Genomic DNA, 22556 nt, shown 5'->3' on the forward strand with positions numbered 1-22556 from the left:
ACCAGACACAAGAGACAGACAGAAGGACAGATACAGACAGAATGGCTATTGTACTGACAGACGAAGTTTTATACAGAGAGGTGGAGGGGCACTGTGTGTGTGTGTGTGTGTGTGTGTGTGTGTGTGTGTGTGTGTGTGTGTGTGTGTGTGTGTGTGTGTGTGTGTGTGTGTGCGTGCATGCTGTTTGAATGAATGTGTGTATGCATGCTGTGAGAATTACTGAGTGTCCGAGTATACAATACAAGAATAACTGTGAGTCCGTGTGCACAAATGTGCAGATTTGTGTGTGTGTGTGTGTGTGTGTGTGTGTGTGTGTGTGTGTGTGTGTGTGTGTGTGTGTGTGTGAGTGTGTGAGTGTGTGTGTGTGTGTGGTCAGGGCTAGGAGCCACAGGCGGATTAAGCAGAAGCAGAAAGATGAGCACCTCGTAGGATTAGGGAGAACAGAGGGATGACCTCACTGGACAAATGGAGGAGTGCCACAGGGCAGGTGGAGCGGAGGATGACCAAATAAAATAGGGGGGTGTGATGGATGGAAGGAGAGAAAGCTGGCAGGGGGGGGGAGACGACAGAGAAGAAGCAGTTTGTTAAAAGACAGGGGTTATTATTTCATTCATGAAATCTGCCACCAAAAACAAACTGTGGTGAGTATGAGAACAAGTCAGACAGAGCTGAGGAAGAGATGGACGAACAGAGGAGGAAACAGGAAGTGGAAGGTGTATGTGAGCGATTCAGACTGACAGAGAACAGAGGAGGAAAGTGACAAAAGGAATAGACATAGATAAAGGAATATCAAATTATACTACTGCAGTACCTATAGAAGCCCACAGGGGACTTTATGAAAATGAAATTCTACATCAGCATTATAATTTTCAACAAACATATCTGTTAATTATGCAAAATGATATAATCAGTTTGACATTTATTTCATCACACTGTACAGTGAACGATGTTCAAATGTTATTCAAATTTGAACATTAAAATGCAATATAAACAATCAAACCAGAAATACCATTTATGCAAGAAATATTTAAGACAAATGAGACAATATCCACACGTTACATCTTCAGTTAGGAGTACAGTATCCATGAGCCTCAGCTGCTGCAACTATAAAGAAGATCCTCAGCAACCACATCACAAAGAATTCACATTTTGGGAAATTCGTATGCTTATTCGCTTTCTTACAGAGTTGGATGGCAGAGCTAGCCTAGCTCTGGGTAACACAAGTTGCCTGCAAACACCCCTAAAGCTCAAGAATTAACACATTTTATTTCACTTGTTTAATCCATGAACGTCTCATGAACATCTGTTTTAGAAATGTCAATCTGAAAAGAGAACATTGTCAACAGTGACTGTGGGAAAAACGCCCTCACAAAGGGAGAAGTGTGAGAGCAGAGCAGAACCCAGCAGATGTGGATGATCAGCAACAGGAGGAAAAAGAGAGAGAAAAGAGGAGGGAGGGAGGGAGGGGGGCGACCGGCAGAGGGATGACCAGAGCACATCCACGAATAGAAGAGTGACTCTTTTTCCATGAAAGGGGAGGTATTCAGTTCACAGAAGGAGCCCACCACAAAAAGTAAGCACACCACATCCCAAACTTGTAGTTTTGGCTCCATACATCCTGGGTCTGACCTCATGTGTGGAGGTCACTGTGTTAGCTACACAAGTGTAAAAGAGGTCACAGAATTAAAATGTTCCTCTATTTATATCTACGGCAAAAGATATTTACTGAAGGCAGTACTAAAAGTCAAATTAGTGCAAGTGGCTACATTTAAAAGTTACATTTATGTATAAACAAGAAAGGCAAGTCCAACGCACTTGTCGCCAAAATGCAGGTATGAAATATTAAAGATTTCATGTTGTTTATTGTCTTAACCCTCGACTCCATAGAGCAAAACCTCACCTCAAGGTCCACTTACGATCTCACAGGTGTGGACTCGTCACACATTTGATGCCTTTAGACTTGACTTGAACTCAACACCACTGACTCGTGACTTCATTTGAAAAACACTTGATATCTTCCCCCAAGCCCTAAGATTAAAAAGTAACACGAATAAATGAATTTCCCTTAATTTCCTGAATTGACTTAAGTTAACGCCTTTCATTCCCAGCAAGTCCACACTTAATTACTCACCTTGTTTGAACCACTCTGACAGCATCCAGTCAAGTTAGAGCGAATCATGAAGAACTAACGTGTCGTTACTGAGCGACAGTTAGAAAAGATTAAACCAAAGATAAAACATTTGGTGAAGACTGCATGGTTTAGGACTCGAAACTCAAAAGTTTAGGACTCTGGACTCTTGTCATTCATTATACTTATGGCACACCACAATAATGTGTTGTCATTCATTTTCATAAAGGTAATAACTGGCTCCTTTGACTGAATTGCAAAACACTGGTGAACCAGGAAAATGTTAATATATTTTCATTTGGGTCGGTGAAAGCAGGAACCCTTTAGGGGACTGTACCTCTACTGACTGAATGCTGAGGCTTGTTAGAAATCTGGGTGTGGAACATGAAAGAGAAACGACCCCCCCTCAGTGGCCAACTGGCCAACAGCAGATGAGGGGAAACCTCCAACTGTCACTGCAGGAATGTTAGGTGACGCGCTGTGAATAGTAAGAAGCATGGCAAGGGATTTTTATTTGTGGCCAAAGTTATCAGAACGTTCAACATCATATTTTCTCATCAACACATCATCTTTGTTGTTGTCCGCCCTAATTGTGCAATATTTCAAATTTCACAGTACTAAGACTGTACTGTGAACCTATGTGCAATACCTTTTACCTCTTTATTTATTTTTATATTGTATATTGTGCATATCTCTGGCTTTTAGTTCTAATTTTACATTTCTGCTGTTAGAGAATTAGTAAAGTAAGTGTTTCATTGTATAGTATAACTGTCTGTTATCTGTGCATATGACAATACACATCTTGAATCTTGAAAGTAAACAAATACTTGAATTAGTCTGCTGTAAAAGTGTCTCAAGAGTCTAGTACAGACTCGTAAAATGTTTTACGACACGTTGGGGGAAGATGTTTTTAAACTGCCGTACACAGAGTCACTCTACAATACCTGATCCAAAACCACAAGATTAGAAACAGGCCGGGGAAAGTTTAGAACAATAAGTCCAGTAGTGAGCAGATCTGCAGCTCTTAGAAAGCTGACATTTTATAGACTTTGGGACCCGCCGCTGTTTTAATGGAGATTTAAGTCACGAATCAAACCACACAGCCGAACGTGACTTTATAAAAAACACTTTTATTAGTACAGCATCATTTTTGAACAAAATATAAATAACTGAACATTATTTCCGTAATTTCATGGAGACACCACGGGCATAGTGACTGTAAGGATCTGGGAAAGAGAAAACAGGGACAAAGTATAGAGTATGTTAAAGGGATAGTTCAGATGTTTCGTTGTATGAGGCACTTATCCAAAGTCAGAGTGTTACTGCAGTGGCTGGAGAAGCAGGCAGTAGTTACTGCATTGAAGCAAAGCAATGTACTGCTGTGGACGGGGCAGCAGCAGAACGTACATCTAAAACAATCAATATCAGTTTACGCTACATTTAGAACATTTTTACCACTTTACCTTGCCCTAAGACAGCTTCATGACTATGTTTGGGACGAGGTTATTTTACCTCTCAGAACACAGGAGTTGCTGCTCAACCGTTGCCCTGATTGGTTAGTTAGTTTGTGTTATTGTGTGACTTTGGTGAATCCAAACTAACTAAAGTCACACAGTAACACAAACTAAATACTTAACTTCTGTGTTCTGCAAGGTCTTCAGTCTGGCGGCTTTGGTGAGAGCATACATGGATATAACGGCTTCTATTCCCGTCAGAAATCAAATCAAATCAAATTTATTTGTATAGCCCAATATAAATTCATACAGATAGAGAGGGAGAAGAAGAGAGGGGAGGGAGGGGAGGAGAGAGGAAGAGAAGGAAGAGAGCAGGGAGGTGTCCCCCGGCAGTCTAAGCCTATAGCAGCATAACTAGGGGCTGATCCAGGGCAAACCTGAGCCAGCCCTAACTATAAGCTTTATCAAAAAGGAAAGTCTTTAGCCTACTCTTAAATGTGGAGAGTGTGTCTGCCTCCCGAACACAAACTGGAAGCTGGTTCCACTGGAGAGGAGCTTGATAGCTGAAGGCTCTGGCTCCCATTGTACTCTTAGAGACTCTAGGAACCACAAGTAACCCTGCAGTCTGGGAGCGCAATGCTCTAGTTGGTTTATAAGGTACTATGAGATCTTTAAGATATGCTGGAGCCTGACCATTAATTGCTTTGTAAGTCAGGAGAAGGATTTTGAATTCTATTCTGTATTTTACCGGGAGCCAGTGCAGAGCAGCTAATACAGGAGTAATATGATCCCATTTCCTAGTTCTTGTCAATACAGGTGCCGCTGCATTTTGGATCAACTGAAGAGTCTTAAGCAACTTTTTGGGACAACCTGATAACAATGAGTTGCAGTAATCCAGCCTTGAAGTAACAAATGCATGGACTAGTTTTTCTGCATCATTTTGAGACAGGATGTGTCTTATTTTTGCAATGTTACGTAGATGAAAGAAGGCAGTCCTTGAGATTTGTTTTATGTGGGAGTTAAACGACAGATCCTGATCAAAGATGACGCCAAGATTCCTTACAGTGGTGCTGGAGGCCAAGTTAATGCCATCCAGAGCTTCTATGTCATTAGAAAATGCGTTTCGGAGGCGTTTAGGGCCAAGTATAATAACTTCAGTTTTGTCTGTGTTTAACATCAAAAAGTTTCTGGACATCCAAGTTTTTATGTCCTTAAGGCATGCTTGAAGTTTAGCCAATTGATTGGTTTCATCTGGTTTAATTGATATATATAATTGGGTATCATCCGCATAACAATGAAAGTTTATAGAGTGGTTCCTTATAATATTGCCCAAAGGAAGCATATATAAGGTGAATAGAATCGGTCCAAGTACAGAACCCTGCGGAACTCCAAGACTGACTTTGGCTGTCATGGAGGATTTATCGTTAACAAGTACAAATTCAGATCGCTCAGATAAATAGGACTTGAACCAGCTTAGTGCGGTTCCTTTTATGCCAACACAATGTTCCAGTCTCTGTAGTAGAATGTCATAATCAACAGTGTCGAAAGCAGCACTGAGGTCCAACAAGACAAGAACAGAGACAAGTCCTTTGTCTGATGCCAATAGAAGGTCATTGGTAACTTTCACCAGTGCCGTCTCTGTGCTATGATGAACTCTAAATCCAGATTGAAAAACTTCAAATAAACTATTATTATGTAAAAACTCACACAACTGTTTTGCGACTGCTTTCTCAACGATTTTAGCGAGAAAGGGAAGGTTAGATATCGGCCTATAGTTGGCTAAAACCTCTGGATCAAGACTAGGCTTTTTAAGAAGTGGTTTTATTACAGCTACTTTAAAGGATTTTGGTACGTAGCCAGATAATAGAGACAGGTTGATCATATTTAATAAAGAGGTGTTAATTAAGGGTAAAACTTCTTTAAACAGTTTAGTTGGAATCGGGTCTAAAAGACAGGTTGATGGCTTAGATGATGAGATTGTTGAAGTTAGTTGGTTAACGTTGATTGGAGTAAAACAGTCTAGATATATTTCAGGAGTTACAGATGTTTTTAAAATTCCGACAGTTGAAGTTAAGTCATTACCAATTGAGGTCAGGAGGAGATTAATTTTGTCTCTAATAATTATAATTTTATCGTTAAAGAAGCTCATGAAGTCGTCACTACTGAGAGATATAGGAACAGAAGGCTCTGTAGAGCTGTGGCTCTCTGTCAGCCTGGCTACAGTGCTGAAAAGAAACCTGGGGTTGTTCTTATTTTCTTCTATTAAGGAAGAGTAATAAGCTGCTCTGGCATTACGGAGAGCCTTCTTAAACGTTTTAAGATGATATAACCAGACTAAACGAGATTCTTCCAATTTAGTGGAACGCCATTTACTTTCAAGATTTCTCGACTTTTGTTTTAGTTTGCAGATTTGTAAATTAAGCCGGAGCTTTCTTTTTCTGTTTTATGATCTTCTTCTTTAGAGGAGCGACAGAGTCGAGTGTTATTCGCAGTGAGGCTGCAGCGCTATCAACAAGATAATTAATTTGGGAGGGACTAAAGTTAGCATTGGAGTCCTCCGTTATATTGATATTGAGTCCTGGTATTGAATTAAGTGCTGATGGAATCACTTCCTTAAATTTAGTCACAGCACTTTCAGATAAACATCGAGCGTAGGATATTTTGCCTACTGGCTTGTAGTCCAGTAACAGGACTTCAAAAGTTATTAAAAAATGGTCTGATAAAAGAGGATTATGTGGACACACTGATAAACTTTCAATTTCAACACCATATCCCAGAACAAGGTCCAGAGTGTGGTTTAAACAGTGAGTTGGTTCATGTACATTCTGACTGAACCCAATTGAATCTAATATTGAGATAAATGCATTATTAAGTCACTATCAACATCCACATGAATATTAAAGTCACCTACAATAATTACTTTATCTGTTTTAAGGACTACATTTGATAAAAATTTTGAGAATTCAGGTAGAAATTCAGAATACGGACCAGGAGGGCGGTACACAGTAACAAATAAAACTGGCTTTATTGTTTTCCATGTTGGGTTTGAGAGCGTAAGAACAAGGCTTTCAAAAGAGTTATAGTTTAGGCTTAGGATTGATCAAGAAAGGGCCGTCTGACAGCAAGGTAATATTTTAAATATAGCCTACATTTAAATATTGATTTTTTTTTAGGCGGCTTTCATATGTTTTGCTGTTGCCCCCGTCCACAGCAGTACATTGCTCTGCTCCCGTGCACGTACTCCTGTCTGTTTCTACAAACTGGGGGCGTGCCAAGCGCCAAATACTGTAAGCAACACACTGACTTTGGATAAGTACCTCAGACAACTTCAAAACATCCGAACTATCCCTTTGAGAAACAGTGTGGGTGTGTCATCTTTGTTTGTTTGTTGTTTTAGCCATGTGTCAGTGCAGTCTCACAGTGTGTGTGCAGTATATACTACGTGTGCGTTTTGTACCTGAGTGCTGCTGTTGTACTGTGCCACGCTGTTCTTCTGGTCGGCGAGGAAGGGGTGGAAGATGTCGAGATAGAAGAGCGAGGGCCGAGCTGTCAACACCAGTCGGTCCTCTCCAACATCCAGAACCAGAGAGCGAGACGACGGCTGCACAGGAGACAAGTTCACCCAGCTGAGACTCTCCTACACTGACAGTCTGTATCATGGACATACTGTATAACATTAGAGGACATATAACTGGGCATGATGACATCATATGAAGAAGCAGCTCGTATATTTCTATTCATTTTTGTCACAACCTGTTTTGTGTACTGTCTTTTACACCAATAATGAATAATAGAGGTAGAGTGATAGATCGACAGATTTACTGTCCTATGGCCTCTGAACGGTATTTTCTACTCTTACAATAAAAGTGAAAGTGAAACTGAGTAGGGGCACTGCAGTACGATGGACGATCATATTGATGCAGTTTTAACCAACTTAAGACACATGACCTGGACATGTCTCTGTGCACCAGACACAACACTATAACAGTGTTGTGGCAGAAGCTCTTTGATCCAGTAGATTATACACGTGTTTCATTAACACTGTCCTGTAGGAATAAATCTAATTATCTCTTCATCTCTTCTTACAAATAAATCTACTTTTTACACCAAAGTAATTTAATGTTCAGAATCACAAAATATCTCCCAAATATTGTTGATATAAATCTTTAAATCTAAAAGTGGCAATTTGGTTGCATTCCTTTCTTTTTTTTTCTTCTATAATGTGTTATTGGTTTTAGGGCCTTTTCAGTTTATATCCTGTTTCCAAGTCATTAACGAGACGCTGATGTTTGTATGAATCAGAAGGAGGAAAGAAAGAAACCGGGTAGAAGAGAGGAAAGGGGGAGACACAAGAGTGTGTTTGCATCAGCCCAGTTTTATATAACCTGCACTTTCAGTGTCTTTTAGGATTGATTTTAAAGTTATTTTACTTAATTTTTGGTTGTTTTATAATCCTTCGTAGCTTCTTACATCCTCTGCTGCTGGTTTTGTTTTTAAATACAAACTATTACACAAATAAGAAAATAGCCAGATCTATGGACCCAATTGAAAACTTATTTATTCAGCATTGCCTTTAACTGAAGGTTAATCTTTCTTTGCTTTATTCTTATCTTATTGTTCTTATAATACCTGTTCTTGCTCCCTCCCTGTTTTTTTTTTTTATTGGTTTTATCGCACAGTATTTGCACTCGTTTCTATTTGAACATGAATGCAGTTTCATACTGTTCGGTTATGTATGCGTGTATTGTACAGTATGTCTCACCACTCCGGGGAGCTTTATTTCTGCAATGAGGTACTCAGGATCACCAGCAGGGGGCTCCACAAGCAACGTGAACTCTGGTCTGGTTAAATTGAAAAGATTAAAAACAGACACAGAGAAAGGAAAAGCGGGAATGAGAAACAAAGGAAAAACAAAGGGTCAGAGAATCAGTGAGAACAGATATAAACGTGCCCGGCAAGTTGCTCTGACTATAAAATGTAAAACAGGCAGATAAGAAGAGGTTTACCTTTGGGCCGTAGCAGTGAAGCTGTCCCTGCAGGAAAAGGGACAGAGAGCAGGAAATATGAGCATCTGATACAAATCATAAACTCCTTGGATAACACCGTGTCTCTGCGCTATTTCGTAATTTTCCATGTTTTCCAAGCCTAATAAAATGAGAAATGTACACACTTCAGCCTGTGGCTTCTAATGATCTAATATAGTCTTCATGTTGTTGTGGGCTTTTTAGATCACTGCAGGAAGTAAACTACAAGCATATAAAAGTAAAGACCCTTAGTGGAGTACGGGAACAACTTATTTTATGAGCTGTAGGAGCTGGAAGAAGACTACAAAATTAAACTTGGCTGTCTACTAAGAAATGTGCGTTTACCCTCATCGAAGACATTTCTCAAGAGAAAGTCTTTGGGACAAAATATGGCAGCTTGCATATTTGTTTTTGTTTTTTTTTGTTTTGTCTGGGCGACTCCCCAGCAGGTTCATGTTTTGTTTTTGTTTACAGGGTCAGAGGAACTTACTGAGGCTGCAGTTCTTGAATCACCGGCCTGCCCTTTGTCCGGATGTTCTGCTCGCTAACAGAACCCAAAAACTTTCTGTTCTTCAGCACCTTCCAGTCTGCAGGAACACAAACACCGAATCTCAATCTCAATATCTGCTCCCAAGGGAGGACACACACACGCACGCACGCACACACACTGACCTCTACTTAGCTCCAGATTGTATTTGTTCTCCAAACCCTCTAAAGACACCAGAATAACAAACTGCTGGAACAAGGGATCCGTCTGCAAGACACAAACATACATTTATGTTAATATTGTTACACAGTGTGGGGTGAGGACAATTGTTTGGCTTAATAGGACATAAATATACACTGATCAGCCGTAACATTATGACCGCTGACAGGTGAAGTGAATAACATTGATTATCTCGTTACAATGGCACCTGTCAGTGGGATATGTTAGGCAGCAAGTAATAATAATAATAAAAATAATAATAATAATAATAATAATCTTTATTTGTATAGCACCTTTCATACAAGAATTGCAGCCCAAAGTGCTTCACAGCAAAAACATAACAATTAGTACAAGGACAGAATAAGATCATTTACAGTACAATAATCACAGTGTAGATGTAAATGAGTCTGAAGTACCATTATAGAAATAGCAGAATTAAAATAGTATAAAATAGCAGATAAAATTGCAGAATTAAAATAATATAAAATAGCAGATAAAATTGCAGAATTAAAATAATATAATATAGCAGAATTAAAATGGTATAAAAAAAGCTGAATTAAAATAGCAGATAAAATAGCAGCCTTTACACATTCTTTGACATTTTCATAATCCCTTTGTCTGTACTTTCATCTATATTTGTCTTTGCAAATAATCCACATACTTTCTTCCTATCCCTGGTCTCTGCTTCTTTCTCCCATAACATAAACTGTCTTTATGTTCTTCCATTGTTTTCAGCGCTTCAGATTTAATCTTTCTCTTTGACATTACTTTTTCCTCTTGCTCTCTCAACCTTACTTTTAACTTTCTTACTTCCTCAACACTAAATGATCCTCCTTCAGGAAAACCAAGCTTAAAAATGTATGAAATCATTTCAATTAGTTTAAAGTGGCACCATTAAAAGGCTAAAGTAAAGAGATATAAAATATCACTATTAAAAGGCTAAAGTAAAGAGATATAAAATATCACTATTAAAAGGCTAAAGTAAGGAGATATAAAATATCACCATTAAAAGGCTAAAGTAAAGAGATATGTTTTTAGCTTACTTTTGAAGATATTGAGCGAGCTTGCCTCCCTAATGTCTGCAGGTAAAGTGTTCCATAGCTTTGGTGCATAATTGCAAAAGGCTGCAACCCCAATTTTCTTTTGGATGTTTCTGGGAACATTTAACAAACCAGTAGTGGATGATCGTAATGTTCTTGGGGGCACATAGTTGATTAGAGAGTTGGCAGTGTAACTTACGTGCGGTTCCGTTTAGGGCTTTGTATACAAGAAGGAGGACCTTAAAATCAATTCTAAAAGTTACTGGAAGCCAGTGTAGAGCGGCTAACACTGGACTGATGTGGTCTCTCCTCTTGGTTCTAGTCAGCAGCCTCGCTGCAGCGTTTTGGATGAGCTGAAGTCTCTCTGTTGTTTTTTTTGGGAGGCCGGTAAAGAGTGCATTGCAGTAATCGAGTCGGCTTGAGATAAAAGCATGGATTAGTTTTTCAGCATCCTTTTGATTTATAAATTGTCTGATTTTAGCTATATTTCTAAGGTGGAAGAATGATGTTTTTGTCACCTTGTTTATGTGGGATTTAAAGCTTAGATCTGAGTCTATGATAACACCAAGACTTGTAACTTCAGGTTTAATTAAAGGAGTAACTTTCCCCATGTTATTCAGCATCATCTCTCTTTTTGCTACAGGACCTACTAGTAGGATTTCAGTTTTGTTCTCATTTAATTTTAAGAAATTATTGCTTATCCATTTATTTATTGCTGACAGACAGGTGGTGATGGAGTTAATAGCTGTAGTATCATTTGGTTCAGCAGAGATGCACAGTTGTGTGTCATCCGCGTAGCTATGGAAGCACACATCGTGTTCTCTAATGATGTCCCCCAGTGGTAGCATGTATAGGGAGAACAATAATGGACCGAGGCAGCTCCCTTGTGGAACTCCAAAGTGGGCATCATGCTTCTCTGACACATGATCTCCAAGCCTGACAAAATACTTTCTCCCTTTGATATATGTTCTGAACCAGTTTAATACACAGTCAGAGAGACCAACCAGTTTATCCAGACGATTAATTAGGATGTCATGGTCGATCGTGTCAAATGCTGCGCTCAGGATAAGAATTGAGACCTTGTTTGTGTCAGAGTTTAGTCTGAGGTCACTAATTATTTTAATCAGAGCAGTTTCGGTGCTGTGGCATGCTCTGAAGCCTGATTGAAATTCCTCCAGGATGTTGTTTTCTTTAAGAAAGGAGTTTATTTGGACCGAGACTATTTTCTCTAGTATTTTGCTAATGAATGGAAGGTTAGATATTGGCCTGTAATTGGTCAGCGTATTACTGTCTAGGTTAGGTTTCTTTAGCAAGGGTTTTATAACTGCTGTTTTGAAGACGCCTGGGAAGATGCCCGTTAGAAGAGACGTGTTTATAATATATAGGACGTGACCTGAAATGCTGTTGAATATCCGCTTAAAGAATGCTGTAGGTATCGGGTCAACACAAGAGGTGGAGGAGTTACATTCCATCACAGTTTTATGAAGCTCAGTTAAAGTGATACAGGTGAATGTTCCCATGGTTACATCACAATGTTTGCAGATGTACTCTGTGTCTGCATCATGAGTGATGCTGGCTCTGAATGAAGTTATTTTATTATCGAGGAACAATGTGAGTTCTTCACGCTGTGATGCAGAGGACTGCGGAGGGGTGGGGGCAGTGTTCAGTAGTTGGTTAATAGTCGAGAATAGTATTCTAGAATTTCCAATATTCTCTGTGATAATCTTAGAAAAGTAATCCTTTCTTGCCAGCTGCATTGCTTTACCATAGGCAGGCATGGATTCTTTGTAGATATCATAGTTAACTGTGAGCTTAGTTTTCCTCCATCTTCGTTCAACTGCTCTACAAGTCCTCTTAGTCTGAGTAACATTGCTGTTGTTTAACCATGGGGAGATTCTGTCAGTGGATTTCTTTTTTACCTTTAATGGAGCAACAAGTATCCAGGGTAATGTTTAGATTTTCAACCATTAGATTTAAGAAGCAGTCTGAGCATGGCTCACATGATCTCATGATGTTAGAGAATGTTTTCTCTGCTGTGTCATCTAGTATTCTTTTTTTGACCACTGTCTCTCTTTTGGTCTTTGCTAAGAGTAGGTTAGCATAAAAAAAAACACAGTGATGGTCAGATATTGGTAATTCAATTACTGAGACCTTATCGATGTCCAGCCTTGTCGTTATCACTAAGTCTGGCTTGTTAACACATCAACTAACGTTAGTTAGAAAATGTTATCAACTTTAATTGACTGAATTTATTGAGAAATGTAGCTTATTAACATGAATACTGTGTAATAAATGTTTTAACTCTCCTATAATGGGAACAGCGTTGCACTCAGTGGGAGCAGTGATGCTGTGGACTGAAGGATGCTGCAGGTCAGGAGTAAGTTTGGTGTTTGAGATACGAAGGACATCACAGAGATGCTGTCGCTCATTTTGGTTCTCAATCTGCTTTTGTTCAGAGTTAACAGAGAAAATGTTTGCTCACATATATGAGCCGAACAGACTCATCATTCTTGTGCGTGGCGTCTCATCAGAGGAAACTTTTCCAAGCTCCGGTAGAAGTCGGGGAGGGAGAGAAGCTGATGTTGATTCTTCAGGGAATTATCGTATATAATTATTATTATATAACATCTCTTAAACTTCTTCTGCATTCATCAGCTCGATTTCTTTTTCAATGATAGAAAACTTGGAAGTGCTGTCTGTCATGAGAGATGTGATCACAGACACATATTTCCCCTTGTTATCAGAAAGCTTGGCCTTTGGAAAAGCACATTTGACAGTGTGGGGAAGTGCACAACATTGAAGTTGCGTAGTTGTGTCTCAAAGAGACGGAGCTTAACACAGAATGCTTTCATGTGCGCAGTCGGCTCTTGTTCAGTGTTGAGATGACCAGTAAGATCAACTAAAAATGCCAGGTCTGCCAAACATGGAGGCTCCCTCAGCTCATGAAGAGGTCGGTCCTTCTCTTTCAAAAACAGATCGATTTCTGATCTCAGGAAATAAAACCGCTCCAGCACGGAGCCGCGACTCAGCCAGCGCACATGAGAACTGTGGAGTACGTCCCCGTATTCAGCATCGACATCAGACAGGAAAGCTTGAAATTCTCTGTGGGAAAGTCCTCGTGCTCGAATTATGTTGTTCCCTTTAGACTCGTAAGACCAAGCAGCTCTTCCGTAACGCAAAAGTTTTCGTCAACTCCTCGCAAAAAAATGAACAGCTGTGCGGTGTCTGTCGCATCTGTGCTCTCATCACATGCAATCCAGTAAACATCTAAAGCACAAGCTTTATCTGACACCGTGATGTTTTGTCATCTATGATTGTTATTCTTTTGTGATTTCTTTCTTTGTCACTATGTGAACATAGTAGTAATACAGTAGATCATTTTAACATAAACAAACTTTAAAACCATACTACTGCAGTAGTAGTTCATATTCAATTGGTTTCTTTAGTTTGTCAGATAATAATTCTTAAAATAATAATTCTTGTCTACTAAAAAAGTTTTTTATAATATGTTCCCTTTACATATAAACTTCCACACTTTAACATACATCATCCCAAGCAAGTATAAGTATCTCAACTATTTCTTATTCCTTTTAATAATAATTACAAATCTAGTTTTATAGATGACAAAACAAGAACACAGACACAGTCACAGACATAGTCACAGACACAGTCACAGTCACAGACAGTCACAGACATAGTCACAGACACAGACACAGACACAGTCACAGACAGTCACAGACATAGTCACAGACACAGACACGGTCACAGTCACAGACACAGTCACAGACACAGACACAGAGACAGACACAGTCACAGACACAGTCACAGTCACAGTCACAGACACAGTCACAGACACAGTCACAGACACAGACACAGTCACAGTCACAGTCACAGACACAGTCACAGACACAGTCACAGACACAGACACAGACACAGACACAGTCACAACAGTCACAGTCACAGTCACAGACACAGTCACAGACACAGACACAGACACAGACAGTCACAGACACAGACAGTCACAGACACAGACAGACACAGACACAGACACAGACACAGACACAGTCACAGTCACAGACACACACACACCTGGCACTTCTGGAAGAACTCCTGGTTGACGACCACATCATATGCTGTGCAACCCTGAGAGTCTGAAACAGAGAAAAAAAACAAGTGAATTCAATCTTTTGGGACACAAGTTCAAGCATGAGAAAACAAAGGTCAAACTTTTTAAATGCTTAAACTGCAGCGTTCCGGCTGTCGACAATACAGTGTGTGAATTCAAAACAGATTAAGGCAATAAAATCAACACGGTATGTAAAAATCATCTGACCGAGATGTAATGCAGCCAAGAGATCTACGTAAATTTGATAATTTTACATTTAAGTGCTTCAAATACTATATGTTTGCAGCTTGCATCTGCTGGCAGAAAAATACTAGTTTCTGTCTTTCTCATCAGAGAGTTTGGCATTGAAGTAAACGTTCTATAGGTAGTGTGCAAACACGTGACAAAACTGTGTGACGTATGCGTGCGACGCCATGTTGGTTTGATAACAAATCAACAATGGCGTCTAAAGCGAACAACAACAACAACTCCGACTTCTTCAAAGTATTCTGACTCTCTGGAGTCCTCTGCAAAGGCAAGATTCAGAGGAAAAGTCCAAATTTGCGGCCGTGACCCGTACACGCTAAAGCCGTCGGATTATATTGAGGATTTAGATTCATTACCAGCCGATTGAATATCCGGATATTGTGAACTACCTTGTGCTACAAACGTCGTTGGCAACCAACGCACAAATGAAGGCATACAAGAGCTTAGATGCTTATAATGTCTTTGTTTCTGGCTGGGTTGGTAGTCTTCTTACCAAACCACTGAAAGATGACAGGGTGCTCGTCCATGCCCGTGTAAATCACTCTCAAAGGGCTCGAGATACATCGCTCAAGCCATGGTTTGTGAGTGAGGTGAGGTCTTACAGTGTTTGGGTATATCATAAGCACAAATGTTTAACGTAAACATTGTAAACATAGCTTTAGCATGAGCTCTTACCAGATATAAAGTGGACGCCACACACACGGGTGAATTGTGCTTTTTCTTCTGTTAAATCCTCACGAGTTATGTTGCTAAACCAGCTTACTGGCGTTCGGTAGACAGCAATTCATCCCTCTTTTGTGGATCGTTGTTTGTGATGATTGTAGGAAATCTAAAGAACCGTTTCTCTGGGTCACGAGTAGCGTTATGACCACAATTATACACTGCGCACACGATTGGCATTTTCTTTCAATCTTAGACGTTTAAATACAAAGAAAATTATGAAGCGTTGCAGCAACTCCCACGTGAACGGCCGCAGTCTTGGTTGTGTATTCCAACCAACATGGCTGATTTACGGGTTGGGACATAAGCGTGACGTCACATGCACACGATCTATATAGTGCCGAAGGAATTTATCAGCCGTCCACACCAAGAACAATTACTATACTATACTAAAGATAGGTTGTTTTAAAATCATTCCAATTCTGTTTGTTTGGCAATCGATTCATAATCTTAGAAGAGTAGAATCTCAATTCTTACACGAATCAAAAGGGAAAAAGGATCCAGCACAGCTAGAATGTGATAAATATTCGTAAGATATTGTGTGTAGGAATGAGAGTCGAACTATGAATGAAGTCACCACAAAATGTAGAGCAAAATAGCATCTTTTATATATAATATAATGTAATATATATATATATATATATATATATATATATATATATATATATATATATATATATATATATATATATATATATATATATATATATATATATATATATATATACACACACACAGTCTATACCAGGGACGTGCGGTCATGAAAAGTAAAAAAAAACTAATAACAATACAATAAATATAAATGTATATTTGTCCACTGGTCTGTGCTATAAATATATTTTCTGTATGATTCCAATAATTTCGATCGTTTTTAGTCAAAATCGCTGAATTTGCGTATTCTCTGTTCAGATACAGGAGAGATGCGAGCTGAGGCAGCGACGAGCTGAGCTTCCCCTCGGATTGCGCAATCACCTCGGATTGTGCAATCCGTCGCAAACTAGGTTGAGCGCATGCATTTGGCGCGTGCCTGTTGCTATCTCTCTGTATGTCGCCAATATAATGTTTACAGACACTTTTATTATGTGTTGTGACTTTCCATACTCCAGTTAATGTATGTAATGTATGTGTGTCTTAGTTACATACTATTGTCTATTTCTGTGTGCGGCTCGCCGAGGCTCATGGGAACTCTGTATCCGCTGGGATCTTCTGATTGGAGCAGCTCCACAAGTTCCTCTCTGGACAGTTCTGGTGGCAGCGGGACAGAGTTTGACTGACAGATGTTGACGAAGACCTTCTGCTTGCCTGGCTCTGCGAGAGTCTTCACACACATGCCTGAGAGGAGCGAGGGACAGAGAAAGAAAAAACAGACAAATGAAATCTCATCCATCCATGAACAAACTGTGGTACAGTCTTTCAAATGTGAAGATTTGATATAACTTGCATTGTGGAGCTACTTACCAGGTTGTGGTCGGATTACTTTGGAGTCTGGATTTTCAGTCTGCATCTTTCCCACTGTCTAAATAGACAGAAGTTCATGAACGGTTATACACATGTTCAACTTCAAAAGAAAAATGCTTGAATGTCATGCAGTTTATATAAAGAATGAGTTATTGACAAAGTGGAAAAGGAAAGAGGAAGAAGTCAAGATAAGCTAACACGAACAAGACTAAATGAAAAACAAGGAGCCCCCGGGGCAGGACTGACTAGAGGGAAAGTCATCTGTGGGTTTGGAAGGGTTTTGCAAACTGCAGCTTTTTCATGGTGTCGTATTATCTTCTCCTGACATTTCCAGTAAATGATCATGCCTCCACTGGAATCCAGCTGAGGTTTTACAATACGTTTCTTGGCTAAATTTGAAATAGGCCTAACCGAAAATCAAATCCTGATTAATAGCTTAATATATACAAAATGCTTGTACTAGATGAGAGTTTTATATAAACAATAAGCATACGTTCTTTTTAACAGGCCCTCTATCAAATGTATTTTAGAGAACCACAGAGCAGACGTTCCTGCATTTAACTGCTTATTTAGTTTATTTTTACCAAAGCTCAAAAGAGATGGTTTTCATCCTGTGATTTTTTTCCTTACAGAAATAGTTATTTTAGGAATGTGGAATGTGTTTAGTTGTTTTTTGGTGAGAGTTAAATGAGAAGATGGAAACTTTTTTGGAAAAAAAATATTTTGCAAGGAGGCTCCATAAAGACAACAATAAATATACAATTTAGACATGTAAAATATAATAAAATGAAATATAGATATAAGAATATAAGATGCAGTCAAAAAATATATACATGCATCAATTAAAACAATAAAAAGATTGCATTCATAGCGATTCCAAAGTTTTTAAGTTTTAAAGTTATCAAGCTTTTTCATGATAAGTAATGCTATTAACTTGAACTATTCCTTTAAAGCAAGACTAAGAAAGAAAAAAACACATGGTTTCCTCTTGATTTAATTCATTAACAATAAAATGAGGGTTTTGCTGCTACCACATTCTGTGGTCCGGTATGAACAGTCACTTATAGTTGATAACGTTTTAAAGGATAATGCTGTGTGACTGCCATTACTGAGTCAGTAACTTTATGAATATTTACCACTTTTGCTTTTGCTAGACTATGTTTTACCATTCACCATCCTGTAATTGTCACTTGTGGTTACAGTGATCGCTGTTAAGTAAAACGTTACAGACTCCCATGAACTCAGAATTCCCATTAAAGCAGTAGTACCTGTAACAGCAGCTGTTGATACAGCTCCTCTTGCTGCTGTAACTCCAGCTCGGAGTTGAGGAGTGAGGAGTCTGTCGTCATGGCTGCGGGCAAAAATCAGTCAATGAATTAATTCAACTTTCACAAACGACATTTAGCCTTTAATGACCAGGAACCTCCCTGTAATGAGAAACAGTCGCACATACGGTCACCCTCATCAACCACACATTTCATCATTATAGAAACAAACCAAAAAACAATAACAAAATAGATATTTGATGTAAAGCGGTTAATTAATGTCTTGTCAAAAAAAATTCATGACTTTGCTATGATTGTGATATGTGACACATGGCAAATGTGAAATATTTTGTATGGAACAACTTTTAGATATGCACACATTATAATCTGTACTTTTTACTTTTTCACAACAGCTTTCCACTCCTCTCTGTATAAGATTGGGACAAGTGGATGGGCTGTCTTAATAACCCATTTTTAAGGGTTTTAGTGGTACGAAAGTTTATCATGACGCCATCCAAAACTAGTTTGGACGACTGGTGTCACATTATTTAAAAGGCGAGCTTTCCAAAAAGTCCCACTCTTGATGACATCATGACGGTTATTATAAATGTTTTTCAACTTGGACATTACACAACAGTTTTAGCAGAATAGTACTCATTGTGAAGAGTAAACTGGATTTAATGTGTAAAATCAGTAAAGTGCCCCTTTAAACAACTCATATTCTTCATTGTCAACAAGTCAAAAGAACAGATAACTCATTTAATCACATGTTGTGAACGCTGTGAATACAGTGACTTCTTCACCGGAACATTTTGTCACTGTTTTCAATAAGGGGCATGTAACGCGTTGTTCTGTGTGCAGCCTAACACTATATGCCATAACACATTACTAGCAATATACTTTTAATTAACCAGATAACATAAACTAGCTACCGGCAATGTGGAACGGTTGTCGTCTTGGTTACATGTCTCATGTCCAGAGACTGTAGCATAGCTTTAACGCTAGCTTACTAGCAGTGCATACAGAACGAGTGGCTTCGCTCTTTGTTTTCTAATCAAATAATTGTACTTTCTGCGGTGTGTACAGTGTGTTTGCTGCATCCCTTCTCTGTACACACGTAAATGACAAATGTGTTTACCTTCCTACCCTTGCCCGTTTACTTATGTTAGACCTCGCGCCGGTGTTCTTCTGAACAGTTCTGGACACAACTACAACACTTCCGATACTTCTGAACCTTCAAAATAAAAGCGGTCAGTGGTATCACAGTAGAAATATGTACATATATTATATTATATATATATTTTATATAACTGTGTACTGTAAAAACACTGCATTACTTTACGGCTGTTTCTTTTCTCCATGGCTGGTACTTATTAGGGAAGATATTACCTCAAGATGACCTAGGTGTTCATTGAGGGAGAAAGCAGTCAGCTGTTGAGGAGGAGGTGGGGCTGTGTCTGGCAGTTTATGGCCAAACTGATCAAAGCCAGTTCCGGTCTTAACTAGTTGCAGCAGTACTTTTCCTTTACCCTTCTCTTGACAATCTGAAGTATGTAATGATGACACCACACTCTACACACGTTATCATTGCTTGACAGACCTTTGTGCTGTATGCTTTGATCCTTTCTGCAGAAAGCCTTTTTTGTTTTTAATAAAATACTCACAAAGACAAACCTAGTATCTTTTGATCATCTTAACATAATTTGCACCACAATTGTGTGTAGGAATGAGAGTCGAACTATTAATGAAGTCACCACAAAATAAATAGTCTTAACTTTACGGCCTGTGATGAGATAATGCGCCGATTCAAACGCCTGCAAATGAATTTAAGTATATAATCCAGTGCAAACTTTAGCTTTTAATGCATGAGATTTAAGAGCTGAAATCCTCACATCAGGAGCCAAAAGCTAAACAAAAAGATTATTCCTGCCACTGTTTGATCTCAGAAAAACAACAACTTATTTGGGAACGTGCATCATTACCCACCCATGACCAAAGTTTTTAAATTCTTGAAAAACTACTATTTTGCAGTTAAATTGTTTCTGTACAGTATATAAGAATTTCACTTCTGTTGTTTCTGTTTGATTCAAAACATTTTTTTGCACATTTCTTTTACTTTCTTAGGCTACATAAGTACTATCTAAAGCTAGAAAATGAAATGATAATAATATTCCTCTACTTTAGTAAAGAAAACCATTCTAACAAGTGAGCTGTAAAAGAAAAACGAGTGGTGTCCACTAATATAATGCAGTCTTTTTGCATTGTGAAAAGGGGAAAACTGAGACATTTATAAAGTGTGTGGTTAATTACAGGTTGTTTCTTCATGCAAAATAGATTTGGGTTGAAAATTCAATGAAGCTGCTTTATTTAAGAGGTTTAAGAGGCGGGTCATTTTTTACCCTTAGGACAAGGGGAGTATACAGGATGTGAAGACAGCACAAGGGTTACCGTATTTTCCGCACTATAAGGCGCACTTAAAAGCCTTTAATTTTCTCAAAAAGCGACAGTGCGCCTTATAATCCGGAGCGCTTTATATATGGATTAATTCTGGTTGTGTTTACTGATCTCGAAGCGATTTTGTGTGGTACACGGCGCTCTGTCAAAATGTTTTAGTACGACTTTTCTAAACTACAAAGCCGCACTGTGCTGCCTATTTCTATGTTTATAGAGTTGGGACATGTTTTTTGACTCAGAGTGAGCGCTCCTTGGTTTGTTGGTTTGCTGGGGGCGTGTCAGAGTGAGCGCTTCTGCTTTGCGAGGATCTTTGTTTACGGAGCTGCGAGATCAACACGTGGAGCAGAGACGCTAAAAAACTGTGTTTGTGTCTGTGATGCTTGAGCCTTGGAAACTATTTGTCTTTTTACGAAGTAAAATAAGAACAGTAAAGTCAAGAAAGCAAACCTTGCATCTTCATTGGAGGACTTTTGCATGTTAGCTAACTGTCTAGCTACGCATAGGGATACGCGCTGTACTTGCATAACACGCACCGCTTGCAGCATTACGGCTACCGTAGTCAGGAGCGTCGCGGAGTAATACATACTGTGCTTCACCATAATATTACAGTGTGTGTGTATAAGGACCCCAAAATGGCACCTGTCAAGAGACACGCTTACGACGCGGACTTCAAACTCAAGGCTATCAGTCACGTATTAGAACATGGGAATAGAGAGAATTCAACATTAATGAATCAATGGTACGGAAGTGGAGGAAGCAAGAAGATGACGTTTGATTTGGCGGTATCAGACTGTTTTTTTTACGTGTTACAACTGAACAAGGTTGGGAGTTATTGTGAATACGCTCATTAACGTTTGAACAATGTTGAGTTATTGTGAACACGTTTAATAAAGTTTGACTGACTGACTTATCTGACTGTTTTGTTTCGCTTAATGCGCCTTATAGTCCGGTGCGCTTTATATATGAAAACAGATCGAAAATAGACCATTCATTGACAGTGCGCCTTATAATCCAGTGCGCTCTATAGTGCGGAAAATACAGGTACTTCAAGCCATCCTGACAATTGTGTTAAGGAAAGTCCCTTAAAGTGGCTCCAATCAATATTTTTACATTAACAATTGAGTAAATGACTGTGTAAAATGGGAAAAGAGTCACTTGTAGAGATGAACTTGACTCTGTAGCCTCTCTCTTGTTTTGGTTATAGGCTACGGCCGCAACTTAACTCTTTTGGTTCAGTCCTGTGGCTCTAATCAGTAAAGTTTCCAGATGCAAAAACCTCTGATAACCTCGCTGTATACACCAAACAGCCGACAGAGAAATTTAGCAATTAGCTGGTGAACATAATGGAACATTTAACAACTAAAAAGCTAGATATTTGTCTCAGCAGAGCAGACCAGAGCTAAAAGGAGACTGAATAATGAACTTAGAGCTACCGTTGGATCAGGAGCACAACTGGAAGCTAATCCTGCTCTGTATCTGCTCAATGTGTAAATAACCAACTGTTAGCCAACACCTTATACAAGGCAATAATATGTTAATGTTGTGTTTACTGATTGTTTCAACTGCTCCCAAGTGGCCAAAAAAAATCAGTCACGCAGGTTCAACGAGTAAAGATCATTGTGAAGGACAAACAGTTGGTAAAATATTGACATATGCATTTATGACACTGTATTGGCTGTATATATCCAACACATGCTGCATTTCCACTGGATGCGAGGGCACAGCTCTACTCTACTCACTGTTTTTTGGTCTTCCATTAGCAAAGGTCGTGGATAGTACCTGCTACTTGTTTTGGCACATCTTTGTAAAGGTTCCAAGCGAGCTGAGCCGATACTAGAAGATGGAGTTAAAACACTGCCGACCACTGATTGGTCACAGAGAATCGTCACTAGACCAACACGGGGCATCCTGTTCATGTTTAAATAGCCAAGCTAC

At 39.1% G+C, this 22556-nt stretch overlaps 1 protein-coding gene across 6 annotated transcripts; it reads right to left on the minus strand.

Moving 5' to 3' along the window:
- Nucleotides 1–3238: 3238 nt before the first annotated feature.
- pih1d1 (PIH1 domain containing 1) lies at nucleotides 3239–22481 on the minus strand. Of its 6 annotated transcripts, none has more exons than XM_029437922.1 (12): nucleotides 19557–19575; nucleotides 19306–19401; nucleotides 18171–18253; nucleotides 16903–16960; nucleotides 16588–16776; nucleotides 14442–14503; nucleotides 9279–9360; nucleotides 9097–9193; nucleotides 8589–8615; nucleotides 8345–8423; nucleotides 7040–7232; nucleotides 3239–3354 (listed from the first exon to the last, which is right to left on the minus strand). In XM_029437922.1, exons 3-12 carry the CDS (start codon nucleotides 18249–18251, stop codon nucleotides 3305–3307), a joined length of 918 nt encoding a protein of 305 aa, XP_029293782.1. In that variant the 5' UTR covers nucleotides 18252–18253; nucleotides 19306–19401; nucleotides 19557–19575; the 3' UTR covers nucleotides 3239–3304. The 6 variants fall into 6 exon arrangements, with proteins under 6 accessions (XP_029293782.1, XP_029293781.1, XP_029293787.1 ...); XM_029437921.1 differs by having other exon boundaries at nucleotides 19505–19562; XM_029437927.1 differs by lacking the exon at nucleotides 19557–19575 and adding an exon at nucleotides 19505–19529 and having other exon boundaries at nucleotides 7040–7183.
- Between the last annotated feature and the right edge of the window lie 75 nt (nucleotides 22482–22556).

This window comes from Cottoperca gobio, chromosome 8 (genome assembly GCF_900634415.1).
Source record: "Cottoperca gobio chromosome 8, fCotGob3.1, whole genome shotgun sequence".
NCBI lineage: Eukaryota > Metazoa > Chordata > Actinopteri > Perciformes > Bovichtidae > Cottoperca > Cottoperca gobio.